General features: G+C 44.3%; 1 protein-coding gene across 1 annotated transcript in view; it reads right to left on the bottom strand.

Moving 5' to 3' along the window:
• Nucleotides 1–18,201, bottom strand: part of PCIF1 (phosphorylated CTD interacting factor 1) — a 136,023-nt gene that overhangs the window by 85,709 nt on the left and 32,113 nt on the right. The window contains exons 4-5 of the mRNA XM_069243514.1: nucleotides 17,021–17,158; nucleotides 16,545–16,708 (exon numbers count right to left, since the gene is read on the bottom strand). Coding sequence (XP_069099615.1) covers nucleotides 16,545–16,708; nucleotides 17,021–17,158 — 302 coding nt within the window. The remainder of the gene's footprint in view (nucleotides 1–16,544; nucleotides 16,709–17,020; nucleotides 17,159–18,201) is intronic.

Here is an 18,201-nt window from a genome sequence, read left to right as displayed (position 1 = left end):
CGATTTCAAAGCACATGATCAACTGAAAGATTGCCTGAAATTGAAAAAAGTATCAGTTTTAGAATATCCGAAAACAAGGCACTGAGCACCCTCCAATTTCTCACGGCTAAGCCAGGCACATACGTCTTAATATTGAGACACGGACCCAGCTGTAGATTATTTTACACACAAGCTATTGATGTCATATTCATACTGATGTAATGAGGCATCTCTTGAATATCACAGTGACTCATTCTGAAGTATCTTGATATTGAGGCGTTGAGGTAGTCATTGACTACAATCTGAAAGCAATGAGGAGGCTCTGAATTATCTCAAAATGAAGACAGTAAAGTGTCTATGAGATACATTCATCTCACCACACTAATGTGTGATCTGGGGACTGATAGTCTACTCCAGGTTTACACATAACTAGACTGTATGATCCAACTATAGCTCTTGATGTCTCCGTGCCTCCGATACCATATCTGCTCTTAGAAACATTTTATACATCAGTATCAAACATAACTTAAAAATATATTTTTACCATGGTAGCTTCCGACTGTTGGATTATTGAGACAACACAGCTATGCCCTCTATAAATACTCACATAAAGTGAATTGTCATTAGGTGCTTAAGTATCATTTATTATTACCAAACTCTGCAGCTGTCATTCAGTTAACCTCAGACGGATGAAAAACGCAGAGAGGCATTTCTTCTGTCATTTCAAGCAATGAAAATCTCACAGAATTTTCCACAGCACGTATTCTCTCAAAGAGCTCAAAGGCACAAAAGCATCTCGGGAAACCTATGTGACGATGAAGGCAACCCGGAAATAGCTCAACAAAAAGGAGGTGGCAGGTCTTCATATTGCCTCATTATGTTTAGGAAATTGGATAATGTCATCTCATTCTCATTCAGAGATCTATTTACATCAAGCAGTGTTTCAGGGCTCTGGAAAGGATCAAGATTAGTCCACGTTCTGCTCAACGTTATGTTCTTCAACTCTTCTATGTAGGATAACTGAAAGAAGAAGTTACTTACCTTTAAAAACAGTCGTTTGGCATAAGCACCTGTAATAGATCATATGCCTGAATCCTCCTTATATGGCTGAAAATACTAAGTACATGTTGGCAGCACTAATACACACTATCAGAATTTAGTACATGCAGAACTTCATTAATGGTTGCTTAAATCTCAGCCCATCAAGTGGATGTGCTCTGATCACCTTGCACAAGCGGCAATCAAACCTCTGGTTTTCATAGTACAAGTGGGTGCAGAATATTGTTAGAGACTTGGAAGGGGAAGTGGGAAGGTCTTGTGTTAATCCATGGATTGTACCATTGCTATTTAACTCTGAGTAAAGTTAAATACCCTTTTCAGCTCAAGCTCTGATTGATTTGGAAACATGAATGAATACTGGTAAATGGTACATTACTAAAAGGGAAGTTAGGAAGAGACTCCCCTTATAAAAAGATGACAATGTATTGCTCGTAGTATGTTGGACAAGTGTCTGGTCTTATTGGGAAGGAGGCAATACTTGTCAAGGGTGTGGCTGCTTGTCAATGTCGCCACACAACGGATGCCCAGCAGTGGTACCCCTGCAACAGTGCTGCTTCTCTTCCCGAAAACACTGTTCCTGTCTTTGAGTGGCACTGGGAGGGACGGTCAACCATCCACCAAGATAAACCTAGCTTGGAGACCGCCTGGCCTCTACCTTTCCAAAGGCTGCAAACAACTGATCCCTAGTTCTAAAAGGTTTTCTTCTGCCCATTAAAAAACTTTAACCACATCAATGTCAAGACCTGCCAAGGTCGCTCTCCCTCTGGGTCATGTTTTGGAAAGAATGCTGGTAAGACGATGGTATCACAGAGCTGAAACTCAGTACTTTTTGTATTACCTAGAAGTAAGGTAATAACATCCCTTTGACTTTAGGCAGGACTGGGGCTCATTAGTAATTGCAATTCAAGTATGTCTTGCTGATATCACTGTCAGCATAAAAGACAGGTAATGGATTTGATGCCTGACTTAAGAATCGATTATAAGGGAGAGACCATGAGTTTAGAAAGTACGATGTAAAGTTCTAATGTTAATCAATTGTTGTATGGGAAAACACATCAGGGAATGAAGAATAGTAAATGGTGCAGTGAATGATGGGGTGCAGTCATAATGCATGGAAGGGGGGAAAAGGAATAGGACTGTACAAGTGGGAAAGGGGTAAGGGAGACAAGCTGTTAAATGACAGTATGTGGATATTTAAATGTTTGCCGCTCCTAATTCTTACTAATCTGTAATAAAGTTTATTGCAAAAAAAGTTCTAATGTTGGACATGGATATACCATTAGAAGAAGAGATAGAAAGAGGCATCTCATCATTTCTTTCTTAAAATGCAAGAACTCCAGTTTGCAAATTGTATCTAGTGATAATAGTCACATGAAGCCTTATGAAGGCATATCTCAGGCCAGAGAGTCCGCTAATTGATGACATTAGAGTGGGACCTTATGCAGCTTTGCGAAAATAAGTTAAAGACCAAACTCCTGCACCAAGCATAGAATGTTCTCCACTTTTAGCAAAAGGTCTTGAGCAGGAACATGATCCTCACTTCCTGAATGATTCATGTACAGTCTTCCAAGATACATAACACTAGACAGAACTTCCAGCAGCAGAGTGAAGCTGGAAGATGATGAAGAAACATTGAGATCCGGGGGCAGTTTTAACTTGCAAAGCCTGTCCATTGTCAGTTACAGAGGATCCATGCAGCAGAACTGAAATTTCATGTTAGATTTTGACCAAACAAGTTCAGAAAAAGGGGAGGGGGGCCTCCATTTGTAGAACAAGCTGGCTGTCCTTTAGCTCACACTCATGGCAGGAGCCCATGCTCTTCCTAACAACATAAGCTAGAATGGTGGACTTACCTAACAGGTATTTTATGTTTATAGAGACCTCATGCTGAAGATTCAATTTTAGGAGCTACTGTGCATCCACTGAAAGGAATTATGATCTTATTACCTCTTCTTTCTTTTTGTTGTAAATGGAGATAATGTTGTCTACACCTGTCTTTTATGATCTTTGTTCAGGAGGGCATTGGATCCATGGGGGAAGCAGAGATAGGTCTATTGACTTTCAGCTTTCCATCTTCTCACCTAAAACCCTGAACAAGTTTCTATCTAGGTGTAGGAGGCTTGCTATTTACGTAGTGCACCTAAAGTGGTACACTATGTAAATAGTCCAGATGACCCTTATTGATTTGCTGGTGCTTTCTTTAATAATCCCAAGTGCTCTATTTTGTGGTAGGAAGGTCGTGCAGCTCAGGCTAATCAAATGGAATCGTTAGGTATTTATGGCCCACACAGAGTCAGGAAGCAGGACTGTGAGGAGTTGTTCCGCTTGTGCCCATTCCGCATTGAGTACCTTGTTTCCTGACGACCAGTTCCAGTGCATCTGGTAGAGGCTACTGTGGCTGAGTAGAGGGCGTAATTTTCTCTCTGGCGCTGGCCACGGAGGGTTTTATTTTGTTTGCATTTTTGAGTTGCCGGCAGTTCTTGGCATTCATTTGTTTCCTTGTTTCTGGGTCTCAGCTCCTAGTGTTGAGAGCAGCACGTGCATGCCTTTCTTCGATACGCTGTCTTTGTGGTGTCAATGCCTTCCTGTAGGCACCAAGGAGATGGAATTTCAGGGCAGTCACGTACGGTTTTCAGATACTGGGAAAAAAATGCTACGGTCAGACCTCTTGGACTTGTTATTTTATTTCCTTTTTTCATAGGATATTACCTATTTGCCCTCTTTACAGAGTATTCTTCTTTTTGTGAGAGACATTTTTTTCCAGACTCTTAATACAGAAGAGGGGAACCTTGACCTCTTATTGGTATTTGATTGTGCAGAGACGATTCATTATTTCAAAAAAAAAAATCAGGGTGGGAACATATGAACAATTCTCTTCAGTGATTTATTTGTCGTTGTCTCCGCTAGTTGCTAGTCTCATTGATGTGTGTTTTGTGTTTAACAGCTTTGATCCAGAACGGATTTACAGTACATGATTATTTTGCTTGTTGCCTTTTAAAAATAATCTCTCACTGTATGGTTGCAAATTTGGTTGCACATTCTATTTCAGCACAGCTGGTTATACATAGGATGTTGTTTGATTACGTTATCATATTTCACATCATTACGAGTTTTTGCTTGTTTCCTGGTTTACTGATCTCCTTCCCTGCTGTACCCAACCTAAAAACCCGGTCCTCCATTTAGCCACCCAGTCCATCTGAGTTACAGTCATTTGCAGTTGCTGAAATGTAGGATTCTGGGTGGTTCTATTCCTGAGGATCCAATTTTGAGTTGTGTCAGAGACACACTCAAGGAAGAATCTGACACCGATTTATAAAAATAACAAATTTTTATGTATTTTTAGACACCAAGATCATCGAAATCAGGTAAGTACTTTTGGAGTTAGCGATTTTGATTTTTAGAACATTTAAAAATACACTTGTTTTTTTAGATTTGAGGTGGTAGCCTTGAATGCAGTAATGTTATCCTATGTGGGAAACATTCACTGCATAGAGGTACTTACAATTGACTTCCAGGAATGTTCTTCAGGACTTAAGGTAAGTAGGGGGACACGGTCCAAGATTGCAACAACAGTTCACTTCTGTCTGCCCTGGGGTGTCTGGGTGTAGAGGTGCTTCTTGCAGCGGTAGCTTCAACGGCTACCTGTTACAGTAAATGGGGAACGGTACCTGGAAAAAGAGGCTGCAAGCGAGGACTGCAGTGCCAATCCAGTTGAACCAAAAAAAGGCTCAGGCCTTGAGGGTCTCTGGGCGCTAGAGATACCATTGGTTCACTCGTACTCTGGCTGTGGGGCTCGGGTGCAGTGGTGCTTTGCACTGCAGGGTCGCACTGACAGAGGCTTCCATGGTTCTTGGTCTTCTGGAGAAGCGGCTGCAGGCAGGGACTGGAGGACCATTACTGCCGAACCCAAAGGGGAGCTCAGCTTTTCAGGGTGTCTGGACCATGTAGACACCATTGCTTCCTGTGAACGCGGGCCGAGAGGCTCGAATGCATATGTGTTTTGGCCGGCAGGTTGCAGCAGTCAGGGGTTTTCACTTTTGTCACCGGTTCAGCAGAAGAGGAGCAAACAGGACAGCTGGGCGGGCCGATCTTGACGTTGGTCTCACTGTCCCTGAAGTCCCTTGACATGCTGGTCACTCTTCCTCGGTGCTAGTGTCCGGACTGGACACAACAAGCCTTGGCTGCTGCAACTGCTCTGGTACCGTGGGACTCCTGGAGCCGTAGGACTCCTGGAGGCATCAGCATCTCGCAAATCGCTTTGGGGAGGGGAGGAGGGAGAGATGGGACTGACCTCCTAGAACCTCGGTGACCTCTTCCTGGCAGGTTGCTCCCTCAGTGGACCTGATGGTCCAAAACACGATAGACCGGACAGCTGCTTTTGGTGCCTGCAGATGCAGGGGAGTAGCTCATACAATGGTCAATAAATGAGACACACGACTCAAAAAGGAGATCCACAACAATTTATAAAAATAGCAAGTATCTTTATAAATGTTTAGGCATTGGAGAAAAATTGTTCAGGTAAGTTCGTTTTTAAATCTAAATTATTTCTACTTTCAAAAGTGGACACTGCAATTTCTAAAATCTGCAATGTTTTACAATGGGAGGAAGAACAAATTTTGCAAATAGGTAGAGTACGGTGACTTATAAGACCAATCTCCAGGAGATAAGGTGAGTGGTGGGCAAGGTCCAAGGCAGCACCAGTAGCACATCACCAGTGGCTCGGAGCAGCCGGATGTAGGGTGCAAAACGGCATTGGGTGCCCAATGCATTTCAAAGGAGACCAGTCACTGTGAAAAGAGGCTCTGACCAGGAAGCCAGTTGGGCTGAATCAACAGCGGGGCTTGGGCCTCACAATTCTCAGGCACAGGTAGGCACCTTTGGTCCTCTTCTCCACGACACAGGAGCGATGGGTGCAGAGGTGCCTTCGGGCGTTGGGTTTTCCTTACCGGAGCAGTTGTGATAGAGGAGGGCTACACGCAGAGGCTGCTGGGGTTGTCAGGGAGTCCAGGAGGGGTGAAATCACGATGGATTTGGACTCTAGAGGGCTGGGGAACCTTGTTGGCACTGGAGGTCCACTTCATCTTTCGTTGGAGACGGCGGGTGCAGTGGTGACTTCAGGTGTCGGGTTAAGATGATTTCGGAGGCTTTAGAGTCCCTTCTTTGGAGTTTGCTGGAGAACAGATTCGCTGTTCAGATCCGTTGTTGACGGGAGGTCTTTTTCAGAGGCAGGCAATCGTCCTGAGTTTCTGGAGACACACCTGCAGGACGAGTCGACTTTACTGCAGATTTCTACGAGGGGTGGAGACAAGCCGTCGGGGTTGGTACCAGGTCAGCTGCTTCTTTTCTCCTCTTTTGCTTTTGTGGCTCTTCAGTGTCCTTGCTCTTCTTAGGTCACCAGGATATGCTTCTCTGGTGCCAGAGGGTCCCCTAAATACTGAATGCAGGGGCGTTCAAGGGAGTGTAGGGTAGTAGCCAATAGGCTACTTACCCTTGAGGTCACTATACCCCCTATATGACTACTTCCTGTGGGAAGTGGGCATAACCCTGTCCCAAAGTTCCTAAATCTGTGGACACCAAGATGGCAGATTCTGAAATATAGTGTCCACATCAGGCAGCTCACCTTAGGGGTGGGACTGATCGGAGGGGTATACACACCTTTATGAATATGAAATGTCCCATATGTCCAGGTGCCAAATGGGCCTTAGGGCAACAGGGGGTCGGCATTTCCCTTGTGATGGAAGCCAGGTTTGCATACCAAGGGTGGTGGGCTTCTTTGAGTCTTACTACCTTGGAATGCAGATTTGCAGGTCATCCTGTTAGGCAGGGGTGAGTAAACCCCCTCCCAGAGCAGGCTTTGTGTTTGCCCACTAAGAACAAAGGCTTTCATCTTAGGAGGGGTCAGATTCATGCCTGGTGGTAGCAGACTGCCTCAAGCTAGTGTGCCTCAGCGAGCACACTAGAGGCTGGTAGGTTTTCCAGTGGCACCTCTAAGGTGCACTCTGGCTGCATGTATTGATAAACCCATCAATGGATTCAATACTAGAAGTTTGATACCAAATACCCCTATCTTCAGTGAAGCCATCATATAGCTGGGGAACTCATATTGACCAGTGTCCAGCACGTGCATTTAAAATGACTTCCCTGTCCACTTACTATGTCTAAGAAACAACAAAGACATAGCAGGGGCTCTTGCAGATATGCCCTTACATGTATTAATAATGCACCCTGCCTTAGGGCTGTCAGGCCTGCTGTAGGGGGACTTACAAATATTACATGCAGTGTTAGGGGACACAGGGATGTGTGACATGTTGTGTTTTCACTCTTGTCTGTACCAAGATACTCAGCTTGAAATGGCAGTCTGCATACGTTTGGTGGTAGGTCCCCTAGAGTGGTGCAAGATGTGCTGCAACTCTTAGGGGCTCTCCTCAGTAGCCATACCCTAGGTACTAGTGGTACCATTTACTAGAGACTTACAGAGGTGCTACATGGCCAGGTCACTTGGGGATCAAGTGACCAGGTGTCTTGTTTTGGGGAAAGGAACACTGGCACTGGGGACCTGGTTAGCAGGAACCCAGTGCACTTCACTCAAAGTTGTATCTAAAAACCAGGCAAAAGGTTTGGGGGGGGGGGGGGGGGCTACTACAACCAGAAACCAGTTCTCTACACCTTGGCACCAAGGTAATAATATTAGTGTTACATCTCCCAAATGATGTATCACTTAAATATCAGCTTTAAATATATTTTAGAAATTCAACCATTTTTTCTCCAACATCAGCTTAGGAGTTCCAAAGATACACACATTTTCATTTTGAGTACACACGTTTCAATATTGATATGTATATATTAATTCACACAAGCAAAAGCTTTTAATTCAGTAGGCTGGGATGCACACAGGAGATTTACCTATAGGTAGCTTGTGAGCTACCAGTAGCTCACAAACTACTTGTTGGAGATGCCTGCGGTAGATATTACAGGGGCATATCTGCTCATGTACGTACGTCCGTCCTCACATGTGCTACAATGCAACCTGCCTTAGGGCTCCAAGGTCTGAAACCAGGCCTGGTGGGAAGAAGTTGATGTGAAGAGGCAGCAATCACACACTGATATCCTGACAATGTGGAACTAAAAGCTGCAGACCCAATGGTGTTATGCGGTACAAGATGTTTAGCAGCACTTTTATCTTTTCACATACTAATGAGACATGGCATACACATTGCCCCCCCCCCCCTTCCCCCACCCACCCCCCTGCAAAGACCAGGAGGCATAAATTAGCAGGTCGCTGGCTCAAAAGCCTATAATGCAGCTAGGCCCATAGAGGCAGTCTGATCTGGAGTAGTGATAGCTGGCGACTATTTCTCAAGGAGTCTGCACACTCTCTTAACCTCTGTGTGCGGCATGTTGAGTAAAACTGCGCAGGAGCCCAAACACCCTGTTTAGAGGGAACACCAGGAGTGTTTATGCTTTGGCTTGGGATAGCCAATTGTGGTACCTTGTTCTTACAATATTACATTTCTGTTGATTCATACTGATTGTAGGAAAGTCGATTATTATTTGGAATGGACAAGTGTCCACCTCAAAGGAGAAGGCCAGTGACTACTACACATGCATTAAATTAAATAAACATGTTCTCAATAGCTGAATAGCTCGAAACATGATGCAAAGAATTAGGGCTTAAAACAAGGTTTGACATTGAAATCATAATGTAGTGAACTGGAATTTTGTTGCAGTTGTCCCCCACTTTTTGCCCCTTTTAGAACTACTAGATGATGGGTTTCGACTCTGACAATGCACAGAGGCCTGCTAACCAGACCTCAGTGCCATTCCTCTTTTCATAAAACACAATATTGTCTAATTGTACCCCAACTGGCAAGGACCCCTGTAAGTCCCTAGTATATGGTACCTCAGGTACACAGGGCATGGGTGCTAAAGAGGATCCCTAAGGACTACAGCATATTTTATGTCACTCTAAAGGACCCACACACAAATTCTACACAGACTGCCATTGCAGGCCTCGTGACATGGTGCAAGCCATGTTTGAAAACATGACATGGTACACTCCTTTGGCCACTTTGATGGGGCACCTCTCACTAAATCCTCTTCTGAGGAAAGATGATCCTTCATTACAAAAACAAAGTGCCTGTCCCTACCTCAAAGTGCTTTTTCACAGAAAGACTGTCATATACAGCAGTTTTCACACACATGCACTAGATAAAAGCAGCAAGTAAAAGTAATCTGTACGAGGATCATTTGAAACAATGTTTTGTAGAAAATGTTACTTGCTAAATACAGAAATGTTTCTGGAGGTGGGCCATGGATGTGCAACCCCCCCCCCCCAAGCACAAAATCTTATTTGAGCTAGAGTTTTCACCTGAATAATTTTGGTACCAGGAGGAGAGCCCAAAATCAATCACAATACAAAATGCACTGGCACAGCTGTGCACTCAGTAGAACCAGTGTGCTAGAAGCAAATGAGTTGCCCATTCTAATTTCAGAGCGTTTTCAATTTTAGTCACACAAAATCATGCAACAAGTAGTTTCTTTTATTATCTAGTGAAAAATCTATGTCTGGCAGATCTGGTACGGCCAGTCACTTACTTTTGTTCACATAACCTCTCTGATCAATGTCAGTAGATCCACATATGATCCAGCCACTTAGGCAACACGCTTTGTACATCAGACATTCCTGCAATGGTGCCCACCTTTGGGAGTAGATAATGATCAGTGAGTAAAAATTACATTTATATAGTGTTTGGTGATTCTGAAAAGCATCCTGGCACTAGACCTGAAAACCTTCAATTGTTCAAACAGTATTTGTTGTAAAAAGGTATGTATTTGGTTGTGCAACAGCAGTAAGCTGGGCTGGCTATGAAGAGGTACAGGCAGAGTGTTTCAAACCTTGGGAATCAGGTAAGAACAAGACCTGCGTCTCGATTTAGCTCTTGAAATACAAGTTGTAATTCACAGAAACTGGGCATATGATCGTAGGGCCTTGAGTGGCATATACCAATGAAAGTGGGCCTGCACGAAAACAGGTACAGATGTGGGAATCACTTCATGGCAAAAGTGAAGACACTTAAAACCAGATGTTTTAGTGATGGATGCCAATTAAGGTCCTCAAGATATAATTCCCTAATGCAGAATTCCCAAAATGAGGCAGGCAACCATTTTTTGAATAATTTGTAGTTTTACCACCAGCACCTGAGACAAACCAAGATAAAGGAAATAGTGTCATCCAGAGAGGATGCAACTACTGCTTAGACAACTGTTCTCTGACACAGCTCAGGAAGGATCTTTGGTAGAAGCATAAGCATAGTGGGCAAGATGAAGTCGGATTTATAGCTTTATTGATGTGAGGCCCTATTAAGGTCGTAAGTCCAGAGAGGTCTTGAAACACTGGACTACGATTCATAACCCAGGTGGGCCACACATTCCAGTTTGGTGGAGTGTTTTGTTATGTGAAGGGATTTTTTGTATTTTTTTTTTAAACTGGAAATTTCATCTTCAGTCCAGTGCTAGAGATACTTGACCAAAGGGATGACAGTTCACAAAAAGATGGATACTTTATATTGGTTTACATGCACTGTACTTAAAATGAGTGGAAATCGAGCCACAGAACAATTCAGGCGATCACTCACAGACTAATGTTCATTAAAGTCTCCTAGATCATTTATGTCCTATTATCTGGCATGTAAATCATTTGCGGTTGTATCTCAATCCGATATGATGCTGGGACAAACTAGTTTTTAAGGTAAATACTTTAACTGGTCTTATTTAATTTTTTTAATTATATATTCACAAAGTCATTTTTAAAAGTACCAGCAGTAAAAGTACACTCAGTTTAGTGTGTATTATTTTCCGTGTCATGCTGTATCAGAGTCTTTAAACCGTAATTTCTCAACTTCGTTATTCCTGTAGAGTCTGGTTCCAAAAAGGATTAACTAGTTATCCAGTTGGAGGAGAATGTTATTAGTTGTCTAGACATAAAGAGGTAAACAACAGTGTAGGAAGCTGGCTATCTATGCAGTGTACCAAATGCAGGGGTACCTCATGCAGATAGTACAGGTGGCCCTTATTTGCTTACAAGGCTTACATTAATAACCCTAAATGTTCTCTATTGTGGTAGTGTACACGAGCAGTTTAGGCTTATCAGAAGGGAGTGCTTAGCATTTGCTGAACATGTAGAGTCAATAATTGAGAAACACACTCAAGAAGAAACTCGAGGCCAATTTAAACAAAATAACAGATTTTTATAGTAATATAATTACCAAGGTCAGGTAAGTACTTATGCAGTAATGTTATCCTATGGGGGCAACATGCACTGAACAGGGGTCACTTACAAACGACTTACAGAATTGATCTTCTGGATTTAAGTTAACTAGGGGGTCAGGATCCTTAGATCCACAAGCAGTTTCGGGTTACCTGTCCTGGTGTGTAGAGATGCAGAGGTGCTGGTCGCAAGGGTAGCCTAGAGCGATACCGATGTGTATGAAAAAATGGAAAAACCTGTAAGCAGAAAAATGCTGCAAGTAGAACAAGTCCTTTGGAACCCAAAGGAGAGCTCGGTTCTTGAGGGTCTCTGAGGCAGGGTGCACCGTCGGTTGGCTTGGACTAGGACTGTGGGGCTCAGGTGCAGAGGTGTATTGTCCGGCAGGTCGTTGGCATTAGAGGATCTCCCTTCTTGTCGACCTCGTGATAGGAGAAAACAAGACAGACATGGCACCCACGGTGCTGGCCCTGGTGTTGTTGACAGCCCTCTTCTGTAGGTCTTGGCAATGTTTGTGTCTGGACTGGACACTAAATAAGCCTTGAGGCTTGGAACTGGCTGCTGTACTCTGGGTATTGGTGCAGGGAGGCTCAGTGTCTCGAAGACAGGCTAGTTCTACGGGGCTGCACTCCTGGACACCTGGGATCCTCTTCCTGGTGAGATTCTCCCTCTGTGGACCCGATGGTCAGCAAAACATAGGACTGGACAATCGTGATTGGTGCCTGCTGGTGCAAGGATGTGGCCCCTCTACTCGAAGGAAGATGCTGCCTGGGGGCAAAGTGCTGGCAGTCTCCCACGGCTCTAGGCCAATGCACAGCTGCAGGACGAGTCGGGTCTTTGCAACTGTCAGTACAGGAGCAGACAGGCAGGGTTTTGTGTCAAATCCACAACTAACCCACAGCTCTTCCATCTTCCACTGTTCTTTGTCCTTCTTCCTTTTTGTAGGCAGGTGAATCTAAGTTTGAGGTGCCAGGGGAGTACCTAAATAATGAATTTAGGAAAGTGTAGGGTAGTAGATAATGGGCTACTTACCCCTGTGGGGACTACACCCCCTAGATGACCACTTCCTGTGGTGAGTGGGCATTTTCCTCACCCAGAGTCCCTAATTCCACCAAAAACAAGATGGTGGAACCCTTGTTTGGTGGAGCACATTAGGCAGCCCACCTTAGGGATGTAACTTGCCTGGAGGTGCAACACGCCTACTCCATAGCTAATTTCCTGCCTGTCTTGGTGCCAAATGGGACTTGGGCAGGGGTGACATTCTCCAGGTATGGGGAAAGCCAGGGTCGCATATCAAAGGGCAGCAGAGGCTTTGAAGCCTCTAGCCCAGATATGCTGATTTACTAGCCATCCTGCTGGATGAGGTGATAACACCTTCCTTCACAGCAGACATTGTTTCTGGACTCAGAAAACTTGGGTTCTCAACTTCAGGGGGCCAAAAACTTGTCTGTGGTGTCAGGCTGGTTGATACCAGTCAGCCAGCACACTGTTAGACTAGTAGGTTTTCAGGGAGCATCTCTAAGGTGCCCTCTAGGTGGATGTCATAATAAATCCAATATTGGCATCAGTATGGATTTATTAAGATGAGGTGTTTGATACCAAACACCCTAGTTTTCACTGAAGCCATTATGTAGCTGGGTAACTTGTAATGACCAGTGCCCTTTACAAATCTTAAGATGGCTTCCCTGTTCACATGTAATATGTAGTAATAGAACTAGACATCCCAGGGGCATATCTGCTCACGCCACTGTGTTCTCACATAAAATATAATGCACCCTACCTTATGGCTTCAAGGTCTGCGGTAGGGGTGACTTACATATATTAAATGCAGTGGCTTCAGCATGACACACTTTAAGTGCCATGTTGTGTTTTCACTCATGGTGCGCACCATGACTCGCAGTCTGCAGTGGCAGTCTACATGTAAATTGTATGGGGGCTCCCTTAGGGTGGCATAATACATTCTACAGAGCTTAATATCCATGCCCTAGGTATCAGGGGTACCATTTACTAAGAAATTACAGGGGTGCTAAAGTGTGTACCATCTGTACACAATTTGGTATTTCGTTTTTTAGGGGGAAAGAACACTGTTACTGGAGCCTGGTTAGTAGGCTTTAACGCACTTTCAGAGTCCAAAACCAGCTTCCAGCAGTTCAAACGGGGGCAAAAAGTGGGGTGACATCTTCAAAGAGAAGTCCAGTTTCTACAAACAGTACTAATTTAAGATACCACCAAGTAACTACTACCTATTATACAACTTAACAGCGGCATTGTTGCTTTCTATAAGACACTGCTCAGGAACTACTGACAAGTATATACTAGCAAACAGTAGTTCCTGCTACTGTTTGCAGTTGGAATTTGCCCTTTTTGCAGAGTTCTCCCCAAACATTTGGCCTTCTTCCTCTTATTTTTTCAGGTCTGTTTTTGCTGGTTTATTGTCTCTGCACACTTTTTCACTGCTAATCAGTGCAAAAGTGCAAGTGCTCCCTAGGTAATATGTACTGTTGATTGGTTTATCCATGATTGGCATATTTGATTTACTGGTAAGTCCCTAGTAAAGTGCACTGGAGGTGCCCAGGGCCTGTAAATCAATGATACTAGTGGGCCTGCAGCACTGGTTGTGCCACACACAATAATTGCCCTGTAAACATAGCTTAGACCTGCCACGTCAGTGTCTGTGTGTTCAGTTTCAAACTGCCAATTCGACTAGGAAGGTCTACCCACTTGCAAGGCCTAAACCTTCCCTTTTACTACATGTCAGGAACCCCTAAGGTAGGCCGTAAGTAGCACCAGGAGCAGGGTGCAGTGTATGTTTAAGGTGGGACATATGCTAGTGTGTTTTATATGTCCTAACAGTAAAATAATGCCAAATTCGGTTTTCACTGTGCAAGGCCTATCTCTCTCATATGTTAACATGGGGGCTGCCTTTGAAAATCCTTAAAGTGTAGTTTACCTTTCAGAGCAGATACAAATGTGGAGTTTAGGGTCTCTAAAATCACAATTTAAAAATACATCTTTTAGTGAAGTTGGTTTTAAATTGTCTGTTTGAAAATTCCACTTTTAGAAAGTAGGCATTTTCTTGCTTAAACCATTCTGTGACTCTGCCTTTTGTGGATTGTCTGTCTGGGTCAGTTTGACAGTTGGGCTGTTTTGCACCTCACTAGACAGTTACACAGAAGGGGGCAGGGGTGTGGCCTGCATATCCTGATGAGCCATCTGAGCTAGAGGGGAGGTAGGAGCGGTCGTTCACACCTGAAAGGACTGTGCCTGCCCTCACACAATACAGTCTCTAACCCCCTGGTGTGCATCTGGGGACTGGCCTGGACAAGGAAGGATCTTGCAAAAACTTGAGACTTTGCTTTGAAATCTGCCAACTTCAAAGGCAGAACAGGGTATAAGAAGACCCAAAACCCCAGACTTTTAGAATCTTTCTGGAATCAAGAGGAACCTCTGCCAAGGAGAAGAGCTGAAGAGCTGGGGGAGAAGTACTGTCCCTTTGCTGTGCTACTTTGCTGGAGTGGCCTGCAGTTGCTGCTTCTGCCTGAAAAGAGTGCAAAGGGTGAACTTTGCTGTGTGTCCTGCTTGAGAAAGTTCTCCATGAGCTTGGAGTAGAGCTTGCCTCCTGTTGGAAGTCTCAGGGACACAAAAGACTTCAGTTTCCTCGACCTGCAGCACTGGGAACTGTGTGTTTTGTGCTGTTCAAGAGGAGAAACCACTGCGACGCCGCCAATGACGCCGCTGGCCTGCACTGTGACTGCCCGACGCCGCACGGAATCGTATTGCCATGCTTCGCACCGCGACCGTGGCCTCACCGACACCGTCATCAGGTGACTTCACCGAGCCGCTGATCGCACCGTGACCTGTGGGCCCCGAACTCTGGCATCGCCTGCTCACACAGCAACCTGGGCCTCATTGACGATGCCGCTCCTGCTGACACTGGTGGCGCTGCCTGCACCGCGACCTGTGGAAACTGCTCGTGAGGAGCATGAAGCACCGTCCCATCCCACCACAGCCCCGGTCCACCAACGGCAGCACCATTGACTCCAGTGTCGTCACCAGGCACCATGCCTGCACCGTGGCCTGTGGACACCGCTCGTGAAGGTCATGAAGCACCTCTGGCTTGAGCCTACCGATCACAGCACTTCCGCAACGCCGCCGCCGCTGCCTGTCCCGTGACCTGTGGACACCGCACGTTGCACTGCCCTGCTTCACGTCGCAGCCCTGGTCTCACCGACGCCACTGGACACGTCACCAGGCCGCTGCCTGCACCGTGACCTGTGGGCACCGCACGTCGTATCGTCCAGGTTTGCACCGCAGCCCCGACGTCATCCACGCCAGCGTGCCCGACTTCATCAGCCCGGAGTTCGCTCTGCAACTCGTGTGACTCCAAGGGCCCAATGACTCCTGGACCGACTCTGGAACCGCCGCTTTCCAGAGCTCACCGCCAGGATCAAAACACCCTACAAATGCAAGGTACCGTTTTCGGGTCTTCCCGACACTAGCTTCCCGTAGCTGGCCCGCGATGCCGCGGCCGGCCTGAACTGTTGGTTTTGTTGATCACGACGCCGTGATAGCCCCAGGTGGAGCTATTGACTTCAAGGAACTGTATTTTTAAGATAAATCTTACAAAATTCACATCTTTAGCATTGTATGTTGGATTGTTCTCATTTTGGTCTTGATTTACACAGATAAAGTGTGTAGGATGCAATTAACAGTGCATGTTGTGTGGTTAACTAGATTTGTGATTATTGCATCTGGGGAAAAAAGGGCTTACAAGCAGCAAAGGAGAAGTAAAAGTGGTAAAAGTATGATTTTTTTCTTGATTTATCATCAGGACAGAAACAATAACTACAATTCAGAGACATAATAGTCAGGGAGGAAGAAACAGCAGGCCATATTCTACATGTCTTCAGTGTAATAACTACTGGCTGTCCCAGGTCTCACATGGCGAAAATGTGAATACCAATTAAAAGAGGCGTATATATATATATATATATATATATATATATATATATATATATATATATATATATATATATATATATATATATATATATCTCGCTCTCTCGTTATCAGGTGCCTTAGCTGAAAACAGGCGCACAATGAGTAGCCTGAGCTACTCAAGCCCTCCTTCCTTTTTAACAGACATTGACATGTAGACCTAAAAAAAGGCTAACTAAGGACCCTTGTGCGCTCTCTTATAGGCTTACACCATGGTTTTCCCTTCGTGAGAATAAATACTTACTCTGAAGGTCGCAAGAGGGCCGCTTGTTGTTTATCTTCTTGGGAAGCTCCCCAGACCTTAAACACTGGGGCTCCAGGGACACTTGGAGAGCTGGGAACAGTTTGGGAGGTTGGTGTTGTAGGAGTTGGAGATGCGAGGGTAGGCGTTGTTGGAGATGCATCAACCTGATGAGAAATGTACAGATGATCAATACAAAGGAAAGCTTTGGTGTGGTGTGTAGAGAGTAGTGCTGGCATGAAGAAGAGTAGAAGTGCGAAGAACATAGAAAGGACAGTACAAGCGGGAGGGAATTTTTCTTAACTTAACGTGTTAGAAGGTGAGAAGAGAAATAGAAGACAATTGAAAAGAAAGCATTGAGGAAAGTGAGCACTAGGGAACAATTGCTTAAATTGGTTGGTTGTAGGATAGCAGGGCGTGCAGCAGGTTGGAAGGATTGGAATGTAAGACATTCAAGTCTGGAGCAAGTCTAAACTTACCTTAATCTTCTTCACACTATTCCCACTTGGGGGGAGCTCCTCGGACAGCTTCCTCTTCCTTTGTTTCAGGTCCACAGGACTCTCGACAATAGCTCCTTCTGTGGGCATTGGAGCGGCATTCAACCCTAAGGGGTCCGACTGTTATGAGACATATTGTGTAACAAATCAAAGTTCCACACGCATAAACAGAAAAAAAATTTAAACACAACATGGCAGTAATTCAAGGCCAGCTAGAGGAAAGGCTATGTCACATCAGACTATGACAGAAGGGGAAGCAATTCTAACTTTTACAAAGAAGAAATGAAGCATTACATGAGGTCAACTGAGTGAAAATAAGATGAGAATCCAGAGTCTGAATGTGAGTAAACAAAAAAGGTTTGTATTAGTGGAATGAGGGACAGTCATATTTATGTAGTGGGGAACTACAATGCATCAGCCACTCAGCTGACAGCAAACAGTGTAAAGATCAGATGCAAAGAGAAGAAAATAGACAACAGACTAGCTAAAAAGAAAACAATAACTGCACCTGACAGTAAACACTGCATGACAGACGTTCAACGTGACACATACTCCTTAACAGAGTAAAAAATATTCTGGAATAATCTTGGTCATACTGTAAAAACCACAGAGTAGCCTTACTGGTCTCCATCCAGTAATCAGTATGTGCAATGCTTAGTGATGGTTCCTGGTAAAGATGACAAGTTTAGCCTTTAACAGAATTAAAAGCCAGTCTGAAAGGAAGAATCACTTATATTAAAATAGGAGTTCTCAGTGGGATGCAAAAATATAGTAACAGTCTTATTCCAGACATGGTGAAACTGTAACATAACAGCCAAACTCTGGCTGAGAATTAACAAAATGACACAATCGCCTCGGTTCAACTTAAAGATAACAACACCATGACAACAGCACAAGCACGACTAACGAATCACAGCACTTTGCTGCATTTTATTTAAAAAACAACCATTTCTCAGACTAAGAGACTTAGGTAAGTACAAGTTGTGAAAAATATCAGCCTGATTGAGAGAAAATAGCCTGAAAAAAATATGTGCGTAGTAAAATATAATAAAGCACGATATCGTATGATAGTGAAGAAACTATTGCAAAACAATAAATACTAATGTAAAAGGAGACTGATTCAATTAAAGAAATAAAATGCAAACCAACTCAGAGATACATTC

This window comes from Pleurodeles waltl, chromosome 7 (assembly GCF_031143425.1).
Source record: "Pleurodeles waltl isolate 20211129_DDA chromosome 7, aPleWal1.hap1.20221129, whole genome shotgun sequence".
Taxonomy (NCBI): Eukaryota; Metazoa; Chordata; class Amphibia; order Caudata; family Salamandridae; genus Pleurodeles; species Pleurodeles waltl.
This window is presented reverse-complemented; position numbering and strand designations above follow the sequence as displayed.